The sequence below is a fragment of the Embiotoca jacksoni genome, unplaced genomic scaffold (genome assembly GCF_022577435.1).
Source record: "Embiotoca jacksoni isolate LCO1_2020_lvr unplaced genomic scaffold, fEmbJac1.0.p SCAF_49, whole genome shotgun sequence".
Taxonomy (NCBI): Eukaryota; Metazoa; Chordata; class Actinopteri; family Embiotocidae; genus Embiotoca; species Embiotoca jacksoni.
The window spans coordinates 94,479-118,642 of record NW_027185402.1 but is presented as its reverse complement, the minus strand read 5'-3'; the positions used below and the strand labels follow the sequence as shown (position 1 = coordinate 118,642).

Genomic DNA, 24,164 nt, shown 5'->3' with positions numbered 1-24,164 from the left:
CTCAATTTAGAGTCGGTGTTTTGCTCTGCTGCTGTACAGTTCCTCTCAAACCAAGAACTTGGCATCTCCTGGCCACTGTGTTGATGGGAAATTGCTTCTTGGCAATTCCTCAGCAAAGGTGTTTCCTTTTCATAAACCTTAGTGACTTCTTTGATTAACTCGGAACACAAAGCCAAGATTGCACAAACATACCTGCGTATGAGTGAGAGATCTCAAGCCTTATTCTTTATATACAAGGGATTAGAAATAATTTAGTATTTATTTTCAAATTACATTTCTAGCAATATGTTACTTATTTACCTTTTTTGGTTTTGGTTTCATTATTGATTTATTTCCCAAGAGATCTCCCCTATTTCTACATAGTTATAACTAAATAAAATAGTCTAACATGAAGTATAATTCCTCAGTTGAACTAAGATGCAAACATTTTCTCGTCCCTGTTGTCCAAACTGTTTTTCTTTGGTCCCTCCAACTGAAATCGAACACAATGCTCAAATGAAAGGAAGTAAACTCTGACATCCTGTTTTTTTGGGAGGGCCAAAATAGCAGGAGCTGTGTTTTGTTGCTTCTGAGGGAATACGATGAAGAGCAAGTGAGTCTCCAAAGTGACAACGAAATGAACTCCAAGCGCTGGAGGAAAATCTGCCCTCTGCCTCAGCTGCTTCATTCAAAAGTCACAATAATTTCATATGAAACAAACTTTACACTTCATTCATAGCATGCGGCCTCGGCGGCAAGTTTATCGCCAAACTTTGTGAAGGCATTGTTACATAAATAGTGAAGAATAGTGCGACGTCACGGCTGGTATTTGAGCAGCTCCCTCGGGCTGTCAGGGCTTTGTCATCGCTTCCAGGCAGCATTCAGCATTCAAAACTGCCAGTTTGTGTTGTTGACGCGTGCGTGTGACTCCCGGTGTGTGTGTGTGTGTGTGTGTGTGTGTGTGTGCGTGTGTGCGTGTTTTTCAGTGGATGAAACGCCTATTCCCGCATTTTTCACCTTTGTTTATCTGACATTGTTACCTCCAAACATCTCTTGAACGCTATGTAGTTCAGTTAAATATGAATTTTAATCTGATTTATCTGACCATCACAAATAAAATGGCTTCTGCGAGGGAGAGTTTCCTCTCAACTGGTCAAGTGGTGTCAGAGCAGGAAAAAATAAGTGATGGGAGTTGCCTCTGCAATTAAACACATTACTCAAAGCTGAGATTGTTGTTGAATGGACTCAGGCTTGCACCAACCGGCTGGCTTGTGTGAGTCTCCGCGTCCACCCACTCTACGTCAGGAAGGGAAACCAGTGTATTTCCTTGCCTTCTTTATCCAAAGGAAGTGCCAGATTAAGCATCGGCAGCACAGCGCCCGGGCTTGGGACACCTTTTCCACTCAGTCAGAGTCTGTGGGAGAAGTTCGAGGGGTTCGCAGCGGCAGAAATCACCATGAAGGTCATCAGGGTTCTCGTCCTCGTCCTGCTAGCATCCGTCCATGTCTTCACACCAGGTAGGAGAATAATTCAGATGGATTTCTGTTCAGAAGTCTCTTAAAAAATGAGCTTCAGTCTTGTTTGTGTACATTTTAAGGATTTTTTTTTTTTTTTTTTTTTTTTTTTTTTTCCCCTTAAAATGGCCTCCTTCACTGATCTAAAAACTGAATCTGAGAGTTTTCTATCAAGTTGATTCTTGGGTGAAGATGCATCACTTTTTGTGTGTGTGCTGCCGCTGATAATGTTCCACGTTTTCCTCATGTAGTTTAGTTTGGTTTTGGTATGTGCACAGATAAAGATCACAGTGTTGTTCAAAAGACACTCGCGCTTTGAAAGTTTACCTCAGAGACGTCCACTCAGACAGAGTGCTTCCGTTCATCCAGGCTGAGATAAGTGTTGTTTGTAGGCAAACACGTCTTCGGTATGTCCTCCAGTTTTATCGCAGATTTTTTTTACACAAACAAGTAAGAAAAAGTTGCTCATTATTTTTGCTATACTGAGAGGAATTTATTTGGTGAATGAGTTATTTAGCACAAAAAAGAGCCTCGGGACGACCTGTCTTAAATGCCGGAGTGACAATTGAGTGTCTGTTGGTTGAAGGCAAAAAAAGAAAAATCGTCTGGCTCTTGATTTGTTTGTTTTTCCCTTGTGCAGAGCCAAAAGGTCCTTAAATTGCTCTGCGCTGGGCAGATAGGTGATCTAACAGCAGATAGGCAGTGGGAACCAAAGTGCCCGCTCTCCCGCAGAGACAACAGATTATTGTCCTGAGACCAAAATGTCCCCGCCAGCTACAGAACTACTTCCAATGTTTAGCAGTAAACATCTGGAGGAAACACCCTGTCACGGTTTTTGGGTCTTTTGGACAGTTTCCTCTCTGGTTTACTCCCTCCACCCGCCGGAGCTCCTCAGTCTCTCCTTGTTTTGGTCTCCCGCATGCCCCGCCCACTGTACCTGCCCCGCCCACCTCACCTGCTCTCAATCAGCAATCAGTTTAACTGGAGTTTTGTCAGCTTCACGATGGACTCTTCTTCTCCCTCAGTATTGTGTTCGCCTGTCTGACCTTTTGTTAGTTCAACAAGTATTTGGAAGTGAAGCCCTCTGTTTGCGTCAACCTGCCTCGGTGCTGTGAGTTTGGGTCTCTTCTCCATGACCTTCTCGGGCTGTTTCATTAAACCGCAGGAGATTTGTTTCCGCAACACAAAGAAACAAAATGAGAAGAAAAGTTTTCTCTCGAACCTTCATTGTGTTTCCATTGAGATTGAAACTTTTGAAAACATTCTGATACTGACAAAACCTGTAATGGCCGCACAGGTTTCATCATCGAACTTTCGATTTGCTCTGAAATACTCGAGACTTAAAACTTGTCTCTTGAAAAACTTCAGACAGGACTTGTCTGAGAAGAACTTCACTTGAGCCTTCACTTGAGATTTGCTGCAGTCATTTGAAGCTCGACTTATTATTGTTTGTAATTTGTTAAAGGGTAGTTTTTGGGGATTTTTTTTTTTCCCCCCAGAATACTATTGGTGACTTTACTTGGACTTGTCTAAATGGACTTAAAGTCACAATCTCAAAGATCTCTTTTTTTTTTTTTTGGCGGCCACAGTGGCGGCTGTGTTTTGGTCTTCCCGGAGATCCAGTGTCACGTCGGTCCGTAACTTACACTGACACTCCGTGGCGGAAGATCGATGCTAGATTGGATCAGCGGGGAGGGACGCGCGCTCTAAAACTCGACACTGCTGTGATTGGTTGTTTCACTGTCAAAAATGGTCCTTAACCCTATCATAACCCTCCCACACTGTCACCGCCTATTACGGGCAAAGCGCACACCGCTGCCCGGTGATGGGAAACGCATCATGAAGTGTGCACGCCTGTTGATTTTCCCTGGAAATGTCACCACCGATACTCAGCTCACTCGGTTCGTCATGAAACAAATGCAGGCCCGATCCTCATTGTGTTACATCACTGAGCCATAATATTTCAATAGATATTTAGTCAAGAGACCATCTTCAAGTTTATTACTTGGACTTGCTCACCTGCTCCGAAACACCCAACACTTCTGCTTTAATTAAATGACATGACCCCCGAATCCAGACGGAGCTGCATGTGGTCGGCACTGAAACATTCAGTTCGGTCCCCGGAGACCTCTGTCTGTGTGAAACCCGGCGTGGGTCAGAGGACAACAATTGTGTGTGTGTGTGTGTGTGTGTGTGTGTGTGTGTGTGTGTGTGTGTGTGTGTGTGAGGGGGGGGGGGGGGGGGGCAGGATGCAGTTTCACGCTGCTGCGGCACTTCGAGCAGAGGATATCCACATCAAAATGCCGCCGTGACCTCCGGCTCTGTCTTGACCCGTCATCCCCAGTCTGACACTTGGAGAGGAGGGTCTTTGTCTCAGACTCTGGCCTTTTAAAGCCGTGCCAAACAGGAACGATACAACAGCGGACCGAAAATAATCTCTAAAAGAGGAAATATTTTACAAAGATAAACCAACGCTTGTGTTTTTGGGAGCGTTTAGAATTCATAGACGACACATTGGTTTCAACTATTGCCCTCTGACGTCAGAGAGCGGGACGTCAAGCGTCAGCGTTACTCGTGAGACTGAAAATAATCGACGGCAGCAAATTTATTCTTTCAAAAAAACAAAATTCAGAACTGCTCATTAAAATGTTTTGCATCTGTCAGCGAGGACGGTTGCTGAGTTCATTTGTCACCAAAGAAAAAGTCATTTTAAAATGTCCTCAGACGGTTTACACGAGGGAGCTGCAAGCTCCGTTTCTGTGGTGTGACATGTCTTTAACTTACACTCGTGTTTCTGCTTTAGTTTCATCAGATGAAACGACTCAACAACAGCAGCAACAAAAGACAACACCATCAGTGACGGTGAAGACAACCAGTAAGTATATGTAGCATTGGTATTAAATGATTTGGAAAAAAAATTTATGAAAAAAAAATACATATTGCAAATATACATTTACTTACATTTGTTGCAAGTGCGTATGACTGGCTCAATATCACTGGTCTCTTTGGGTTAAATATGATGCTATAGTTGGCAGCCAGTTAGCTTAGCATAGCACGAAAACTGAAAACGGGAAGAAACGGCAACGTTGGCCGATTTCTTACAAAAAAAAAAAATTCGGTACATTTCTACAAGCAAAATGCAGACGTTGTTGTTGTTTTTTTTCCTCCTCTGTTACTATCACAGAGATCGATTTTGATTCTGTAGAAACATGAGCTCAGTTGTCTTCTGATTATATTTTTCTCCAGATATTATGAAAGTTATTTGAGTGTCTTTCTTTTCAATAAATCAGCAGCAGCCCCAACAGCAGCCCCAACAGCAGCCCCAACGGCAGCCCCAACGGCAGCCCCAACAGCAGCCCCAACAGCAGCCCCAACGGCAGCCCCAACGGCAGCCTCAAACATAACGCTACCTGCAGCATCAACAGCAGCCGGCACGTCTTCTGCTGCTCCTTTTTATAAAGAAAGCCCAACAACTAAGAACAGTGAGTATGTATGGAAGTTCAAGTTCTCTGCTATTGCAACATAATCGGTGTCGTTTTCTGGTCGGATTAATGGACGTGCAGAGTTTGGGACAGAAGAACTATTTTTACCTGTAACTTCCAGCTTACATACAGTGAAAATAATGAAGTAGTAACGTAGAGGTAAAGTTGTGGAAAAACTTGGAATACTCCTTACTCATGGACTTATTTTGTTTTTAAAATGCAGTTTTTAACTGATTTGAATTTCCTTTCTTTTGTTTCTAGGCAAAACTGAGCTTCCAACCCCAACTATGAATGCTACAGCATCTACGCCCGCACCTCCAGGCCACCGAAATGTGACCACCTCATCTCCAGTTGTGAACCAGCCAAATCAAAGTTCGATTTCTATTTATTTTGGTTTGTCGCAGATTTGCAGCTGTGTGTCGCGATTTTTAACTTTACACCGAGCTGTGGTACAACAATGATGTAAATGAGCATTTAAATGAAACCAATGTCCAACAACGTATGAAGGTGAATGTGTGTTTTGATGCACCATTCAGTCCAACTTCATGCCTTATGTTCCGTTTCTGTTTCTAAGCACGTGGTACTGCTTTAGAATTTGTTGTATTTGATATAATTCTCCTTTTTTTTTTATTAGAGAAAAATGAAACTTTGGCACCGATATCTCATCAACCTTCTGAACAAATAATAAAACGTGACCCCGTTCAATAATTTAATGATTACCAGCATGTGTGACGAAGCTGTATGCAATGTTTTAGACTTAAAAACTGTATTTTAAGCATCGTCTGAAGTTGTTTATTATTTTTTTTTTAGCATCTGACAACAGCACTGAGAAACCAAAGTCAGGTACGTACACAATGTTTTAGACTTAAAAACGGTATTTTAAGCATCGTCTGAAGTTGTTTATTATTTTTTTTTTAGCATCCGACAACAGCACTGAGAAACCAAAGTCAGGTACGTACACAATGTTTTAGACTTAAAAACGGTATTTTAAGCATCGTCTGAAGTTGTTTATTATTTTTGTTAGGATCTGCCAACAGCACGGAGTCAAAGTCAGGTACGTACCAAAATAAAATAAGATCACTTCTGGACTCAAAGCTACGTCAAATCATTTGTAACATTTTGTTATTTAAATGAAGACATACCAATCTTTATTGTCCACAGTTACAACTACTTCTGCTTCAGGTACAGTATATATTTGTATTCATTGTTTATCCTCCTTTTGTCTTGTACACAACAGTATCATCCTTCATCTTTTATTCTTTAAATAAATCTTAACTAAAAGCCATAGAATATGTTTTTTATCAATAAGTCTGTTGTACACCTATTTGTGTGGATTAAGCTCAAATTTACAGATGTCAAATTATTGATTGATGTTTTTTTATGGCATTAAGTGATTAACTAATTTGAATATGATAGAATCCCATCACATCAATACAACTGTGATGGTCCCAGAAAATAAGAAAGAAAAGGCTGAAGAGAAAGGTGCTGGTAAGTTCTACTGTATGTAAATGAAGACTGGACGACACTGTAGCCTATATTCCATCATGAATAATTTTGTATTATGCTGTTCAGTGATAAGGGACATTACGCTAATTAAAACACGTCATATTTAAAGGTTCTCAGATGGGCGGTGATGAGAAAACACCTCCCAAATCAGGTAATGTACTCCACCCCCACCAGGGATTCAGCACTGATCAAAGAGACCAATCAAAAACAAAGCTCAAAGATTGAGCAGCGGATCTGGACGTAGACAGAAGGCCTTCCTGTGCAGCCAAAAGATGCAAAACCAACAGAAGGAATGTTATATTCTACACATAAACTTTTTCCTGAAAACAATATATTTGGATTTAACCCCTTTGTAATCACCAACATCTCAAATTATAACTGTAATTTAATAACATCTTTCTTCTCAGTAACTAACAGATTACATTTCTTTTGTAATTGAATGACTTAAATCCATTACATGTCACTAGTGACTCCCCCGGCACTGTTTATCCAGCGGTGGACAGTATTGTTTGTACCTACTTTTATGGCAGGTGTCGGCCTCATAGTGGCGTTAGGACAGCAAAAGTGATTCAGATTTCTCCTTTTGGGGAACAGAAACGTTTGTACAAACATTCGTGGTTCTGTGTCTGAGATTATTAGAACTCCCAAAATGAAGCAACAAAACCCTTCGTCCCTGTAGATTTCATTTCCGATCGGAACATCTGTAAAATCTGAGAAAAAAGACATATTTTCACAAATCTCTTCTTTCATAGACAGATGAGCGAACAAGGTGCCACAACCTGAAGGACAACTTCTTAAACTCCACTGTGACTTGCTTATGATTTTTGGTCAAACTTGGAGGGATGATGGGTTTAGGCACTCAAACACAGAACTTATATTCACTTGCTTGGCCATAATAGGGCAACTAAAGATCCAAGTTTTAAACCGGGAGGTGCTGCACCTGCAGCGCCTCTCCTCCGCTGTTTGATTGGACATTAATCTGCTACATAGCAGTCCAGACGGATGTTGATGACTGTGTTCTCCAACTGCAGACAAAAGGCTGTGGTGGATTTTGGCTCCCGTCCTCCTGGTTGGAGCCGCTGGTGCCATCTTCCTCAAATTCAAAAGTATGAAAGTCCACGATAACGCAGGTATACGCACCCACAGGACGCACAACAGCACACACCTCAACTTTCGTTGACATATTTCTGCTGCGGAGTGAGATCGGCAAGTGTCACTGTGTTTATAAATGTCTTCTCTTCCGCAGAAACCAACGATATTGGAACTGAGAAGTAAGTTTCATATTTTAAACGCGTGGATTTTATTTTGAAGAAGTGTTAACGCGCAACTCGTTCGTCCCTCTGCCTCCGCAGCGCTTCTTTCCAGAGCCGACCTGAGAGCACCAAAGACGGAGTCATGCTCCTGGGGGTGAAGACGTCAGGTGGAGAGGAGAACGGTGAGTGTCTGTGTTTCCTGTTTGTACGTTGTCCCATCGCCTGCTGAAGCCGTTTCTCCACACGCAAACTCAATCATTTGAGGGAAGTTGCAGGCTTTTAATATCTCATTGTACTGCACGGGCTTTTGGGGCTTCGCCGGGCAACAGAAGGTGTTTCCTGTGATTTTGCGCCCCCGCCCTCAAACAAGCAGCAGGGCTTGAAAGATAGGGACTTCCCAACATAAACACAGATTATTTTGAACAGGAGCTATTGTGCAGGCAGTGAATGTCAGCGCGGCCCAGACGCTGGAGGGCGTGCGTGGTGAATGCGTGTGCACATCCATAGTTTGTGCACACACTTTCGTACCCCTTCACCCCATGTATGAAGGGGAAAGAATGCTGGCCCTGAACGTCCTACCTTCCTTCCCTAAAACAATCAGGCCTGGATGTGTTGGCTGTGAGTTACGCAGGGAAGTGGAGTCATGCTTTAGGAATTCTGCTGAGGAAGAACGTGTTTATGTTGCCACAGACTACTGGATTTCTTTGGATTGCAGCTTTATAACTTCTTATCAGACTGCATAACTCGTTACTAAGACATACCCCGCACCTAAACCCGTCCAATACCGCCCTCATGATCCAAATGTCCACTGACAAAAATCACTTAATACAGACATAATAGATTTAATTAAAAAAAAAAAAAATACTGCTCCTAAAAGTTGCAATAAATAATAATAATAAAAAAAGATACAACTGATCTTCTTAAAACACGGGTTTTTTTCAGGTTGAATTAAGTCTATTTTTAATCACAGATGTGTTTCTATTGTTTCCTTAATTGCTTCTGTTTATGTTTCAGCTGCTGTGAGATAAATACCAAAAAAAAAATGGGGCAGTAACATCAAGATCAAGTGGATGAGTCATAACTAACTGTCGCCCACGCACTGATGGTCTGAAAGAACTGTTTTGATGTTTCATGTTTTTATTTGTTTTAATAGTGAAAAACGTTGTGAAGCAGGAAAGTGTCGAACATCAGTTGTCTTGTATGATTCTGTGGCTTAAAGCAGTATTTTTTATTCAGCAGGGTGTGTGACTGCGGTCAGAATGAACAAACGTTTTCTCAACAGTATGGACTTCAAAGCTCTTTAAACCAGACACAGGCTAAATTCTCTATGCAGATAACCGAAACTTTTTTTTTTTTATTATCAGCACACCCTTTATTTGATGCAACACTGCTGTGTAGCTGTTGGGCTACAAACACGTTTCCTCTTGTGCACTGACCTCAGCTCCATCACATAGTTGATATAAATCACAGTTCATTTCACTGCTTCATAATCAGTCCTTTGGTTTGATATCACCCGTCTTTTGTTGAACTGTTTCATAGATTATGGTGGATCGTAATTGTTTTGTGTCATTCGGTTTCACGAAATAAAATGTAATAAAAACCGACTCTTTTAAGGTGCACTCCATATGTTTTGTTTAAAAAAAAGAAGAGAATATTTTGTACCACCCTTACACTGTTTTCTTGCACATCACCACTGCACATTCACCAGGAATTCTGTTTGTGCATGTAGGAGGACTTTGCAGTAAGGGTGGAGTTTTTTTTGTTTTGTTTTTTTTGCAGTAAATATAACATCCAAGCACAAGTAAGAAGTAAAGTAGAGGGTTGTTCTTAAAGATACCGGAACTGCTTTATCCTCTATGGCTGGAATTTGTTAGTCAACCTCAATTTCCTCAATAAGATAACTGAAAATAGTTTTGTTGTGCAGCGTAGATTCATTAAATCTGACCTTAAAGTTTTGGTTTAATTTTTAAAATAGTTTTTAAAGTTTTGAAGATTTTGCTCAACACAATACTTAAAGTGACTTTTCTACTGTAAAGTAAACAAATAACACACGGATAGTTTTTTTTATTATCATATATTTGACATGTATTAAAGGATTCATTGTTTGGGAATAATACTTAGAATGAGAAATATCTGCCATGTCTTCATTCTGTTGTAAAACTGTAAATTATCGAAAATATACTGTGTGTAACCTGGATCACCACCAACAGTGTCAGTTCAGTGATTCACCACTAGAGGGAGCAGACAGTCAACACAAGATGAAGTTGTTGCCATGTTTTGTTTTTTTCTTCCACTTCATGCACCGGTGTTAATTACAGAGAAGTTTCATGAGGCTGTTAACAGAGCAGTGAAATATTATCAACCAGTGTACAAATCTTACTTAGCTTACCTGTTCCTGCATAGTGTTCATAACGTACTGTTCATGCAGTGCAGAACAAATGAGGCCAGAAGTAAATGGCACCACATATCCACAATGGTGATTTTATTGTAGAAATGTGAGTGATTTATTTTTGCCATTTTGTTCTCCTGACCTCCATTTTGACTGGATTCACACACAGCGTTATTCGGCTGTATCTGCAGCCTCTGAAAGCTGAGACCGGGCAACAGCTTCGACTGTGGGCACACTTCCATCATAGACCCACTGAGCAGGTTGGCAGAATGCCCATCACACACACAACCATGATGCCTCAGCAGCTGTGGCTTCGGCTGAGTTACAGTCAGGATTGCTCTTCTGCTACTCACAGTGTTCAATCTCTCTTTAGGAAAAAAAAATACTTTTGATTCATTTTCACTTTCAATTCTGAAGCAGATCTGAGATTCTTACTGTACAAAATCAATATAAATGTGATCCTCAGAATTCATTTCAGTGAATCAGCTTTTTCCGTCGGTGCAAACTTGGACCTTTGCTGAATGTTGTCTTTGTAAGGCAGCAGCCTTCTTGATGGAAAAGTATTGTGCGCGTCAAGACAACTAATGACAAATTAAACATGTGTTTTGTAACGACCCTTTGGAACGACACATGAATGTGAGTTCATGAGATATTCATAAATGATGCATTAAAGCACTTGTGACCCACTATTTGCCGAGATCACGGGGTCAATAAGAGATTTTATTTGCTGCAACGACTGTGTGCGGCCTGTTTTAATCGACTTTTAGGACCTTCTGATTGGACTTTCATTGGATTGCTCGTGTTTGTCAATGTCATCGTAAAGCTCTGAGCAGACCAGTAACGCTCACATATGTGCCAGCACAACTCCTGCACATACAGCCAGCGAAATGCAACTCAGCAAAAAAGACTCGGAGGGTGCAACAAGCGGCACGTTTCACTGGGAGTGGACTGGTGCCAGCCCGGCATGCCGTGTGTCTTTATAGGGGATACAAAAGTGGGTTCATCTGAACTGCAGTGGATTAGTAAACCGAAACACAACACATTTTATCTTCTGCCTCATTCAGAGGAAACAGGAATTGGAGCAAACCAGCGAGGAGAACGTGGTTCACTCGCCTTACAGACAGAGAGTGAAGGTCAGAAGACGAGGTGCTTCACGTTACTGTCCTTCACTCTGCTATTTTACTGTGCAGTCTATACACAGCGCATGTTTGACACGCAAGGCAAAAAGATGAAATCCAGCAGTCCTTTAAAGTCGAGCACGGTGCAGAGCAGACGGATGGAAGCGCAAAAAGCCACAGAGGCACAGAAATATTTGCTGACAACAAGAAATGGATTGGTCCTGCAAAGATATGTGTAAACATATGAAGCCTCCCGAGCGTTAAACATTTCACTCATGAGTTCAGAAAAGAAGTCCTGTCAGTCTAAACTCTTTCTCATTCTGCACTCTTACCAATCAAAAAGCTTACTTTTTTTTTGTTGGGACGGATGCACGCTAGAAAGATTTCCTGCCTGAAAATAAAATGAGGAAAATCTGTCACTGCTTTATTCTCAAGATGATTCTCTCTTGTATGAATTTCACTTAACATTGGTGGCGTAATAACTGCTTAACCGTTTTATTTCCTTAAATACTTTATGTATGACTTTATGCAATTGCTGTAGACATTGCAGCAATATGTGTACTACATGATTGTCAAGGCAGCACAGTTAACCCACATTGTTGCATCTACAGATCTGAACACATACGCACAGGTTTTAGGTGCTGTGTCGACAATAACAGTTTTCCTGAAGGTTCCTCTGAGATTGAATGTTTCATAAGACATAAAAGTGTTAAATCTGACTTAACTTGATGACCTGCATAGACTTTACTTTAAACTCTTAAATCTATTCCTGCCTGTAAAGTTTTTATGAGACAGTGTAAAATGTCAAGGTGACAGCTCTGTCAGCAGCTAGTGACTTTATCCGACATAAATATAGGTCAAAACCTCATTTAAATAACTGGCGTAACTACAGCTGATGCTCTGCACTTTCGAAGCGTGGTCTAGAAACATTGTCTGTATTTGTCATATATGCAGACCGAGATTGATGAATGAGGCATTAGGTATTTCTTTTTACTATTTCAAACTGAATATTTTAGAAGAAACTGCTTGTTTTTATTCCCTGCTAATAGAAAGCCTTTTGCACGTGACAACAATTTTTTTCTTGACAAATTGATGTTTGAATGAACTTGCACAGTACTTCACGCAGCATATGTTCATCCACAAAGGCAGCAGCTAAAGAATGTGACTTTCTTTCTGAGGCAGATCTGGTTCTCCTCATGTGACGGGCGGGTGGGGGGTGATGGTGGTGGTGGTGGTGGTGGTGGTGGTGGGGGGGGGGGTGAGCACTCGCTCTGCTGCCCACTGGATTCCATTTCCCTTCAGCCAGCAGAGCTGCTGGGGGTGAGAGGCCCTGATCCAGTTACTGGGAGAAATCTTCCCTGTGTGATGAACTGCTGATGAGCTGAACAACTGTGCTCAAGTGTTTTGCCTGCAAAATGTACTCACACACACACACACACACACACACAAATGCACATACAAATAAAGTAGCATAAGATTTTATGGCTGCGTGTATCCAGTCTGAGGGCTTCGTCACATGCCACGGACGCTTTTTTTTTTTCATTTGGTTTCGATAAAACATCTGGGAAAATGGTTTGCTTATTTTGCACATAATTATATGCCTGTTGTCAGAGAAGACTTCATTCACTCAGATGAGTGTAGTATTAAAATGACAACAACTAATCCTTCCTGTGGATGCAGACACCTGGACCCTGTTTGTTTGGTGGATGTTTGGTGGATGTTTGTTTGGTTTAGATGTATAAATCATTATTTGATGGAGCTGTTAACAACTCAGACATGGGAAATGTGACCTTGACTACACACTGCTTTTTTATAAGATGTCAGAAGCCAAAGCGGTTGGAAACCACTGGTTTAATCTTTAACAATGTATATGTATTCAACATCAAGTACCTCAAAATTAAGTAGCATCAGAGTAAAATAACTAAAGTACTTTCCTGCACTTATCCTTGTGTCAATACTGCTGAAAATGCTGCCAGTGCCTCGGCTTTTATAATATAGATTGTCCTGTTCAACAATTCTTTGTTGAAATTGGAATAAATAAAATATTTTGGGTTACATGATCAAAGATGTCTGCAGTAATACCATTTATTTGAGCGAAAACACGTCTTAAGGTCTCTGTCTATAATGAAACTTAATGGGTATCTAATAAAGAAACGTGTTCACTTGCATGTATTGTAAAAAAAAATAAAAAAATGTTTGAGTGACCCACATCCAGCCAAACAGGTGGATGAACCTCTCTGTGGAAATCAAAACCAGAGTTATCACAATGCATCATCTTTTTGAAGCAATTCTGTCTGCCAGCGCGGTGTCACCCCGTCCACGTAGCAACACTAATATTCTGCCCGAGTATTGGTCAATAAATTCATTTAAACGTTATTTCACAGCCAATCAGGAACGAGTTTCACTTCACGCGCTCCGATTGGTCAAGCCCCTCGGGTCAGCTGAGTGGAAGAAAGGTATAAATATCCCTCGGAACTTTTCGCCCGGTGCACTGTGTCTGTGTGTCTGTGTGTCTGTGTCAGTGCGTGTGCATTTATTTATTGATTTATTTATTGATTGATTGATCAGAAATCGAATGAAGAAAATAACTTCCCGCAAAATAATATTTAAGGTGAGTCATTTAAGCATCGCGAACGAACTCGGCTGTTAAGCTAGAAATTGGCTGTCGAAGTGACGGCGTTTTAATGTGAACAATTTTGGAAAGTTTTTTTTTTATTATTTTTTATTTTATCGCCGTAAGCATCCTGTCGTCGCCTTCATAAACGAGTCCCACGTTTCCTCTTTGAGCTGAAACGGTGCGCTCTGACTGACGCGTTGACGCCGACGCCGCCGCCGCGTCGTCTTGTCTTTCAGGCAGCTTTTGTGAAACTACAGGAGCACGGCTCCCTCCTGGAGAAAACAGGACTGTCACCATGGTTGCAACAAGCACATTAAAGACCAAAAGCAGCAGCGAATGCATCTCGGACTTTGCTGACAAAAGATATGAGCAGGGCTGCATTGAGAAAGGTGAGCTCACTGGCGTTTTCTCTCTGTGTGTGTGTGTGTGTTTTTCTTTGCAGGATACTTGCAGTTGTGAGCTTGTTTATCCCTGTGTGGTGCAATGGCTGCAGCAGTGGATGGGGAGGGGAAGGTGGGAGGGTGGCCGGGGAGATGGTGAAGTCATCCTCTGTCTGCACAACAACAGCCTGCGATTAATGGCTAATGTAACACCGTCCTTTCTACCCTAGGGCGAAATGAACGTGACACAAACCTCCATTGTTATCGGGTTTGGTTCCATCATGAAGGAGGTTTTTTTTTTTTGGGGGGGGGGGGGAACTCGGCAGCCTGTTGTGATGTTGATCTTTTCCTCATGTGCGTTGACACATATTCACACAACGCAAGCCAAGAAGGCGTGCGAAAGCAGCAGACCCATTCATTTTGCTCAAAAATATGTTTCTCTTGTCTCGTGGATGTGCAGAGATTAAAACTAGAAGCCTTTTTTTTTTACATTCATCTACTGAAAGGGTACATTTTCTCAAAAAAAAAAAAAAAAAAAAAAAAAATCGGATTTTTAAAGGGTTAATTTTTTTTTTTTTTTTACAGTGAAGTATGAAACATGTATTCATAGACTTCAAAAGGTTCTCGGACTCCTCCTGTTGCACATGGCGCAGGAGGAGGGAAAAAAAAGACTTTCCTGAGTTGTTATTTCATGTTACGCCGCTGGATCGACATCAGCTCCCGTGTCCCACGTGTTTTTGACTAATGGTCCATTCTCGTTCGCAATTTGAGCAGAGAGTGCTCAAGTGAATCACATTTTTTTTTGTCAGATTTTTGGGGAAGATGGAGAAGTCGCAGAGAGACAAATCTGGTGAGTGGAGGTGGTGGGGGAGTGACTTGTGTTGGAGGTGAGAAACCTGCGCATCGGAGAACCTAATTGCCATTGTTAAGGTCATTGAAATGTTTTCCCTCAGACGTCACATTTGAACTTGATGGTGATGGTTTGACCTGACGGGGCAAATTCACAGAGAACAACCATGCAAATGTCAAAGAGAACCCACCTGGTTGTGTTCCTGAGCCGATGCTCCTTCTTCACTCTTGGACACTGAGCTTTTGCCCCTTTTTAATGCAAATATCTCTCAAATCACCTCGCTTGGCTCATGGCGTCATTGCCATAGGCTTTTTGAAGCATTTCAAGTGTCTCCATTGGCGATGTTCTGAATTTTACACAAAATTTGACATGCGCCCTCTGATAATGTCATAAGAAAACGCGCATTTGCCCATAACACTGGTCACAAATGGTGTATAACTGAGGTACTTGTCTCGATTAAAGCCTTGTAACTTTGGAATACTTACTCACGACAGTCGCAGCCACCTGCTGCTCCATGCACATTACTCAACTGTGCTTCATTTGTTCCCAACAGGAACAGTCTCTAAACCTTTTCATCGCACCTCGTTTACATCTTAAAACACATCTGGAGAGGATTTTAAGATGAGAAAGCGGGTACCGGGCTAAATGTTCAACTTGCATTGTTTTCTCAGAGTTGGATTTCTGGGATCACTGCTTGGCTGAGCCTCAGAGGAACGCAGACGTCACCGAGGACAGAACCTGCCAACAGCTGGCCAAGATGTTCGAAAACTGCCTGTCTCGGGCCAAGAAGACGACACTGCACTGCTCCTCTGTGCTGGTACCAGAGAAGTTAACGCAGAGAATCGCTCGCGAGGTCCTGCGGCTGGCGTCCTGCGAGCCCTGCGGCCTGCGCGGCTGCGTCCTCTACGTCCACCTGGAGCTGGACAAGAGCTGCAAGCAGCTGGAGCGCATCGCGTACGACGCCAGCGTGGTGCCCACGTTCGAGCTGACTCTTGTGTTCAAGCAGGACGGCACCGCCTGGCCCAGCCTGCGGGACTTACTCTTCATGGGAACCTGCTTTGCCCCAACGTTCAGGCACGTACTGAAACTGAGTGCGGGTTTCCGGCTGGTCAAGAAAAAACTGTACTCCTCCTCGGCTGGCACCGTGGTGGAGGAGTGCTGAACTGTGGCTGGGATTGAAGCGGGATGTCTGCTTTCCTGTGGGCAAATGCACTTCTGCTCAAATGTTAAATGATGTCATGTTTTCTACAGTGTTTTTGTACAATACAGTTTTGTCAGTTCAGCTACTAGCCAGTCAGCTTGTGATGGAAAATAAGATTTTATGCATAAATGAGCCTCATAGTTCTGGGTTTGGCTTCATTGTATCTAAAAGTACATTTTTGAATCGGTAAAATTTTTAACTTTCTGGCCATTTGGGTTTCTTTCTAACAAGAGCATTTGTTGCTCAAACGCTATTATAAATTGTACTTTCTGCAGATGAATGTAAAACTGTGTTTGAGAGGGACGTACTGTAACGTGGGGACACTTTTGTTAAAGACACTAGCCACTTTGTTGATGCGTCTGCGTGTTTCCAGATACATTGAATGTTCAGCAACCGTAAACACACCTGGGCTTGAATAGGAGACTGACCTTTTTAGTCGTTGGGGCCATACAGTACGTAGCTAGTTGTGTAATGCTGTATGTAATGCCGTGGATGTTTGTCTTGTGAAAATGCTGCTGTCATAGTGTGAGCTTCTTGCACTAGGGGAATGTGGATGCCTTAAATTATATGTAAGTTTCCCACTCGGATCACTGCTACCTTTTTACGTTTAGTGTAAATGTTTTAATGCATTTTTATTTTTCTACCCCCCCCCCCCCCCCCCCTCCAGATGCACCTTTTCATTGCAGAGCCTTTATAAATTATTAAAAGGTTGGTTTAGCCAAATATAGAGGATTATTTGTTTTTATAATCTCTTATTGACGACTTGCAAAAAAAAAAAAAAAAAAATGACTTGAGGCCTCGCTGGTATTTAAATTGTTATTGAATTCTCAACTGTTTTTCAAATTTGTCAGTGTTGAAGGCAACTATGACTTGTCCGAGACAATAAAAAGATTTAAACATGGTTTTACACTTGATTCCGTACGTGCTCCTTGTTGATGTGATCTTTTAATTTTATTTTCTCAGCGGAGAACATGACTGTGCATCTCCAGCAGCCGTGGCAGGGCCTGCTGAAGTCGGGACAATGCCGGCTTTTCAGACAGAACGGGCAACTACAAGGCCTCGACAAGAATGTGATGTTGTTTATGTGCTCGGTGATGATTACCATGGCAATCATTTTCAGCTTGTCGTCGTCATGAAAGACGCTAGCCTATGCTGCTCGAGGGGGGAAAAACTCCTTAAGTGCCATCGTGACGCGCTGAACTTTTGGTATTCACTTTCACATTCATACCTACATCATGTTATTGATTCTTCCAGCTCCCACATGTGTGAAGAAATGTCGTATGTAGGCAGGTTATTGCACAGGAGCAGCAACGTGTGCTCATGCACTGTTGTAGCTGCTTCTGTGAGCTCATCAGCTGCTAGTGGTGCAAACCTGCAGAGTTTGTGTTTCTCTTACTGATATTTAATAGAGGTGCCTCCGTATTAATCTTCGGGGACTCCTGGGAAACATACACACACGAGTCGGATGAATTAAAGCTTGTGACACTTGTAGGACTGTCTTTTGTCATCAGGACTTATTTTTTTTCCTTGTGTAAACGGTTTTGAGGCCCAGCAAAGTGGGCCACTGATGTAATGGTTTACTACTTTAAGCCGTTTGTGCCAAAGTTTCCCAATTACGTCGTCGCGTCACTCACACAGCTGAACAGGGTGACACGGTTACAGCAGGTTAATGATCGAATCGCAAGATGTTGTGCGAGATGCACTACTGTCATTGTGCAGGACAAAGCAGCACTCATCATTGAGTGAGTGACACATAACAACCTCTGATCCCTTTGCCTTGCTGGGTTAATGTGGGTCAGTAGTACAAGTCTGCATTGTTGAGCCCATACACGTATAAAGCACTGTGAAGATCTAGTTGCAACATTCATTACCAAGTTCAACATGTATAGTTGCTCATTTATGCTGGAAAAAAAAGATTGAAGTCAGTCCAATTTAGGAAGGACAGAATTTGTATTCCATATATTATTTGAGATTCACTGTCTGAGAGGAATCTACATTTTGTTTTCTATGTTGTTGTTTGTTCCATGTATTTTATTTTTGTCTGAATAAAAAACAAATTAGGTCTGACATAAAATTTGTATTTACTTTTACAGGAGCTGGTTGGCAGCTTTATTCACCTTTGGACAGACCTGATTTCCACTGGTTTCTGTCTTTATGCAAAGCTAAGATATCATTTTTGGTCTCTCTTTATGCTAAGCTAAGCTAGCTCCCCTGCCATTCTTTCCATGGCTTCCATGCAAGCGTCCCTAGGTGCGTAACATCCACCAGTATCTGGGCCTGTTGTCACCCCCGTCTGTACCCGCAGACCTCTTGCAGCCGGTTTGGAGTGGTGGACACCCTCAGTCTGAAATGAACTGTGAGTGACTTATAGTTTCGGACCCACGATGGAATTTCTAGATCCCAAATACAGAGAAAGTGGCCACCCGCCTACTGGTTTGTAAACTAAATTTTTTTAAGCCTATGGTGTGGAATTTTGGCCATTGCCAGCTTGTTGTTTTGGAGCCAGAAGCGAGCATATTTGGACGACAAGTTGGAGCTGGGGAGGAGCGAAGGGTGGATCTAAGAACCCAGGGACATTACTTCCGCCCATCTAAATCTGAAATCTGAAATCTGACTGTCCCCCAGGCATGTCAATCAAAGCAGGCACACTGCCAAACATACCCCTCTTTGAGGTCTAATATCAGAACACTGATCAGAAGGAGGGGCTTTAGCTCATGACACCGTATTGACTTTGTATTCATGAGAAGTTGCTGTTTGAATGTGAGTCTATTGGAGCCAGAGGTTTTTTTTTTTAATTTTTTAATCCAGCCTCTAGTGGCCCTCAGTGGTATTGCACTTTAAGGCACTTCTGCATTGGCTTCACTTTTCAGACCTGGAGACTGCGTCCAATTTTATATACAGTCTATAACACGGAGCCAAGAGGAGGTGCAGAAGTGCAGTGTTCTCTCAGACTACTTGAATTATAATTTGCTGAAAAGTTATTATTGCGTTTTTATCCAACAATACCAAAACAAAACAAAAACTCCCTGCACCAGCACTAAGCCTTCTGTCAATTGTTATACATCTCTTCCGAGCTATTAGACCTTACAAGAATCTTTGTCAATAAGTCACTTTAAAATTTTATAATTACATTTTTTTTTTTACATTTGATTTGTGGTCTTTGTCTGAAGGAAGGTAGAATCAGCAAATGGTCCACCTGAAGGACACTCTTATAAAATTGATGTGGCCACAAGCCTGATGGAAAAGTACTGTGGGCCTTTTCATGCCACCAAAGAATCTGAGCTGCACTGTACTAGCTTGGCAGCTCATTTGACAAGGCTTGTGAATCTAGTGGTGGTACTTGAGCTCCTCAGTGTCAACGTGATTCATCTCAGTGCGCACAGTGTGGGTTACAGTGCCCTACCGTGTTGTTGCAAAGGGCTCATTAACTGCCACAGCTGCAGAGTCAATCACACTGATCAGACTGATCACACACTCACACTGCCTACACAGCACATTGCCCTGACAACCTACAGATGTTTACCGGCTTTGAGTTGCCTCTCCATTCCGACGGGGCGTCCGGGTCACTGGATAGGTCTGTTTGTTCCCGACTCCTGAGAGGGAGGAGCTGGGCTCAGCTCCATGTTTCCTCCTGCCCTGAAGAACAAGCTCTTTCTGGGAAGATGGAAATCTGATGAACTTGGCAAAAGAGTGCATGCATGTGACACTGGGACGGGGGTTATTTGATGATCCTGATATCTTTATCTGTCTTTTAAACATTTGTTTATATTCTATGTAAATAACACTTTTTTTCCTTTGCATGATCATGTCTATGTTAATTTAAAAGATATTTTCAGGGAGTCTCATCAGATGTGGCAGTTTCTGAGTATCAACATTTTAAATATCTCCATGTATATATCTTTATCAGTATATGAAAATAAATCAGTCCTTTTTACTTATTCACTCTTCCCATTTGGTAACAGAAAAGTCCTGATTTGTGACAGTCTATTTCTCTGCAAGCTGCACTGTGAGACTGTAATGTTAATGTCACACCAGAAAACGGCAAAGGTGTCCAAAAATGTAAGATTTTGAAAGGCCTATTTCAAATATCACAGCATTAAGTTATATTACAGGCCACAGTGACTAAGCAAAAAACTACCAAGAATGAGACCTCCATCCAGAGAGAGTTGGACTTGCTCAATGGTAGGGTTGGTAAACATGAGCTTGCTGTTTGTTCTTTACTGACGTTATTGGATCTGGCAACATGTGATGTTGGTGAGTAGAATTCTACTTTGCAACACTGAAACACGTAAGCACTGAGCACAACCTAAGGTGGGTTATCCATTGGCGTATACGTAGTGTGGTAAGCTTAATTTATGTAACAAGCAACACAAAAAGGTCAACTCAGAGAAGGCTCATAAAATACAATGTGAGCAGTAACTTATTCCACAGTGGAATGAAAAATATAGATTTATTTCTAATAATATTTGGGTATATTGTGAAATCACATCATTCTTGGTCTGTGCAATGAAATATGCAAGTTTAACAGTGCTAGTATTTATTGCAGGATGTCATCTAAACACTTAAATAATGCTTTACTGAACTGCATAACGTGTTAAACCACTGGTCATCTAAATACTGCGTTACGCAGTTTATGAGCACATGATTAGAAACAAATTCCTGCATGTTGTCATCATAGGTCATAAATACCTTGAGGTACTGAGTGAACAGGAAGTGCCTTCCAAGTGCACAGTATCTTATTTTCTTCGCTAGGTTTGTTGGCGCGGGTGTGTTTTGACCTCCACAAAATGTTTTGCTCCTCTTGGCTCGATCAGATTATATTAACTTGAGAAAAATGCATTATTTTGAGGATAGATATAGATTTTAAATGAGCCAGTGCGACTCTTGTTAAATGAAATGAAATAGCCCTAGGGGACACATGATGCACAAGTTCAAGAGCAGCGTATTCCTAAATAAATACTGATATTTTGAGATGTTGCTATGCTATTTGCAGCAGTGTGTGTGTGTGTGTGTGTGTGTGTGTGTGTGTGTGTGTGTGTGGAGTGTTATTCAAGCGTCACTACAGTGTTTATCTGGCTGGTGTGTGACATTTGTAGGACACTGACAACTCCTCCATAACTAATGAACTGCTGGCTCTAGACATGGATTTCTCTGGCATCTGACAGGTGGGCGTTGTCTCACTTTTGACCTTTTATGGTGAGCTGTTGGATGTGGCCGTTGCCTGGGTAAAATCCTCTTCATGACTATATGGCCCATTGCATTAACAAGACTGTTCTGAGGAGATTGATTGGAAATTTGTGCCAAGCTGTGACCTTGTAGCAAAGACATGGTGCATGACATTCTTTATGATGAGCACTGATGAATAGAGCAAGCATCAAGGAAATCACGAGCTATGTGGTCACCATTAACAGAGGCCCAGTGTATGCAAGTCCAGAACATCTTCTCTGGTTTAAATTAACCTCCTTTAAAATGTACATCTCTGCAGAGTCCAAAAAAGCCTCCAAAAGAAATGCACTGTATAAAGATTGTAGGAGACTGCATACCACATACGACACATACCCCATTAAAACATCAAATAAGCAGCCAGTTTGAAGCACATTTCTGGTTCAGTCTGGTTCAGTTCTCTTGCAATTTCCGCTTTGTGGCACAGAAACTCAAAACGTAAAACAGGAAATGCTTTAAAGATCACTGATAATGTTTTTCTTCCAGTAAACTGTGAAAATCCTGACATGGAACTTTTTTTTTCTTCCCCTGAAAAGTATGATTACAAATCTGTGTGAGCCTAGCAGTTATTACAGTTCTGGAAGTTTTGAATGATATAAGAGGTAGTTTAACTGAATACAGATATCACACAATTCGATCGGTCAAATTCTTTTTTATTCGGAAAAATCAACAACTTTATATGCTTATTTCATCATTTTACTTCAAACAGCAAATGAAAATCATCTTTTCCATTTCAAGAACTGAATTCTAATTGCAGACCCACTGAAAAGAATTCAAATTAAAACTGCAAGCAGTGATATGTGGGCCCTGGCACGCTAGACGTCGGGGATCCAGCGGGTCGGGGCCGAGAGTCTTACTCTAGCATTAAAATGTATTAACGGGATTTTGGGGGATAAAGTTTGTGGGAGATCGGACAGAAATAAAGACACAACCTTTATTTTTTGTTACTGACTTTTGGTTTTGGTTTGGTATTAGTGTGACTGCATTTACGGCACAAACCCAAAACTGTGTGGCTTACCCTTATGGGGACTTGCCGTCAGTGAATCATGTAACTGTGGGGCAATTCTGGTCGCATTTGAATGAACATTTGTGGATGGTGGAGTTAAAGGTTACAGTGAGCTAAAGATTTGGCACAATGCAACCTTTCTCCTTGGGAAAGTTGGTGGTGCAGTGGTTAGCAACGTTGCCTCTCAGCCAGAAGGTTTGGGGTTTTGAGCTCTTCCTTTGACACAAGTTGGGTTTTTTAAAAATCATACTATGGCATGTCATCCAAATTATGAAAAAAAGTCATACTACAGCAAAAAGTGACCCAAAACTCATTTTTGGCAACTAAATTAAAAATGGCGGACTTCCTGTTGAGTTGAGGTAATGGTGCGTTGGAACTTTTTTGTATATCTCGGTGTGACACACGTGTCCACCGAATGTAGGTAAATGGAGCCGCGGGAGGGCATCTGTTTAGGGGGCGCTAGCGAGCCATTAGGCCATGAGAGACGCGCTTGAATATCAATAGGGCTTTCGCACCATTGGTGCTCGGGCCCTAATGATCATTATTTAGACTTGCACAGCTCAATTAATTGTTGTCTGAGTGTATGTGGGAGTTGTGAAGTGGTCACGACCCCTTTCACATTTCACTCTTCATTATCATTCATTTAATACAGTATCTTTGCATCTACTCCACTTGAGCATTCATTTAATTAGCATTCAAAAGCTCCAAAACCTGGCCATTGCTAAATCCCATGTGCCATATTGCCTGCATTATGATGATTGAAAATAGATATATATTCTGCTCTAGATCGATAGAATATAGCAAATTAAAATTAGCGTCTATTTTTTATAAGTGTTTATAGTGCACCTCTCTCTTGTTACTTGGCTCATCTGGTGGAACAATGGTTTGAGCCTTCAGTATAGAGATGAAATGACACTAAAGTGAATGCGCCCTGGATTTGCATTCTGAGAACGCTCTGGATCACTGGAACTGAAATCAAACCAGCTGTTTTCATAACTGGTTTTGTGCCTTCATTCAGTGACTGGACCAAGCAGAATTACTACTCACAACTACAACTATTAAACTTTTAAAGAGGAGTTTGTGTACTTGAGGTTACAACATACCTATGTGGGAGTCTTTGGTTAAGTTTTTGGTACCAGATGGAAATAATTTAAGGATTACTTTCTTGTGAAATAACTGCACTGTGTGCTTCTACAGTCAATATAATAATCTCAACTAAAATGTGAAACAGTGAATTACTGAGTAAACATCTAGCATTATTCGGGGTTTAAAGCTCTGATCCAAGTGATATTGTGACTTACAGTCCACGTATTCTACTGCCATCTAGTGGAGAAAAGAAAAACAGAAGCATTGGGCTGGAAAAAAAAACCCGATTTCTATTTAAATAAAAAAATATGTGTGCTTGTTGATAATTATATTTTATGAACAAAAATGTGAAGCATTTCTACTACAAATAATTATTATATGTTCGTGCCCCCCCCCCCCCCCCCCTAATTCTTATCAATAAAGTCAAACAGTGAAACTGAGACGCGTGGACCTTCATGCTTTTGTTCTGAAAGTCTACAGGAAGCGTCACTTTGACAGCGTTACTTGACGATTGGGGTCGTGAGTCCTTGCTGTTACCAGGGGCAACACAAGCAGCAAGG

The 24,164-nt window shown here is 41.6% G+C and overlaps 2 protein-coding genes across 3 annotated transcripts; both read left to right on the top strand.

Moving 5' to 3' along the window:
- The first annotated feature begins 1,184 nt into the window (after nucleotides 1-1,184).
- Nucleotides 1,185-9,937, top strand: LOC138210902 (putative uncharacterized protein DDB_G0290521). The gene is made up of 14 exons (XM_069170276.1): nucleotides 1,185-1,496; nucleotides 4,297-4,368; nucleotides 4,784-4,975; nucleotides 5,237-5,347; nucleotides 5,786-5,818; nucleotides 5,894-5,926; nucleotides 6,000-6,029; nucleotides 6,137-6,157; nucleotides 6,392-6,463; nucleotides 6,591-6,632; nucleotides 7,513-7,611; nucleotides 7,728-7,752; nucleotides 7,834-7,916; nucleotides 8,749-9,937. Exons 1-14 carry the CDS (start codon nucleotides 1,436-1,438, stop codon nucleotides 8,760-8,762), a joined length of 888 nt encoding a protein of 295 aa, XP_069026377.1. The 5' UTR covers nucleotides 1,185-1,435; the 3' UTR covers nucleotides 8,763-9,937.
- Nucleotides 9,938-13,739: 3,802 nt separating this feature from the next.
- LOC138210901 (DNA damage-inducible transcript 4-like protein) lies at nucleotides 13,740-17,191 on the top strand. 2 transcript variants are annotated; one of them, XM_069170272.1, is made up of 3 exons: nucleotides 13,740-13,852; nucleotides 14,095-14,247; nucleotides 15,760-17,191. In XM_069170272.1, exons 2-3 carry the CDS (start codon nucleotides 14,154-14,156, stop codon nucleotides 16,248-16,250), a joined length of 585 nt encoding a protein of 194 aa, XP_069026373.1. In that variant the 5' UTR covers nucleotides 13,740-13,852; nucleotides 14,095-14,153; the 3' UTR covers nucleotides 16,251-17,191. The 2 variants fall into 2 exon arrangements, with proteins under 2 accessions (XP_069026373.1, XP_069026374.1); XM_069170273.1 differs by lacking the exon at nucleotides 13,740-13,852 and having other exon boundaries at nucleotides 13,866-14,247.
- The last annotated feature ends 6,973 nt before the right edge of the window (nucleotides 17,192-24,164 follow it).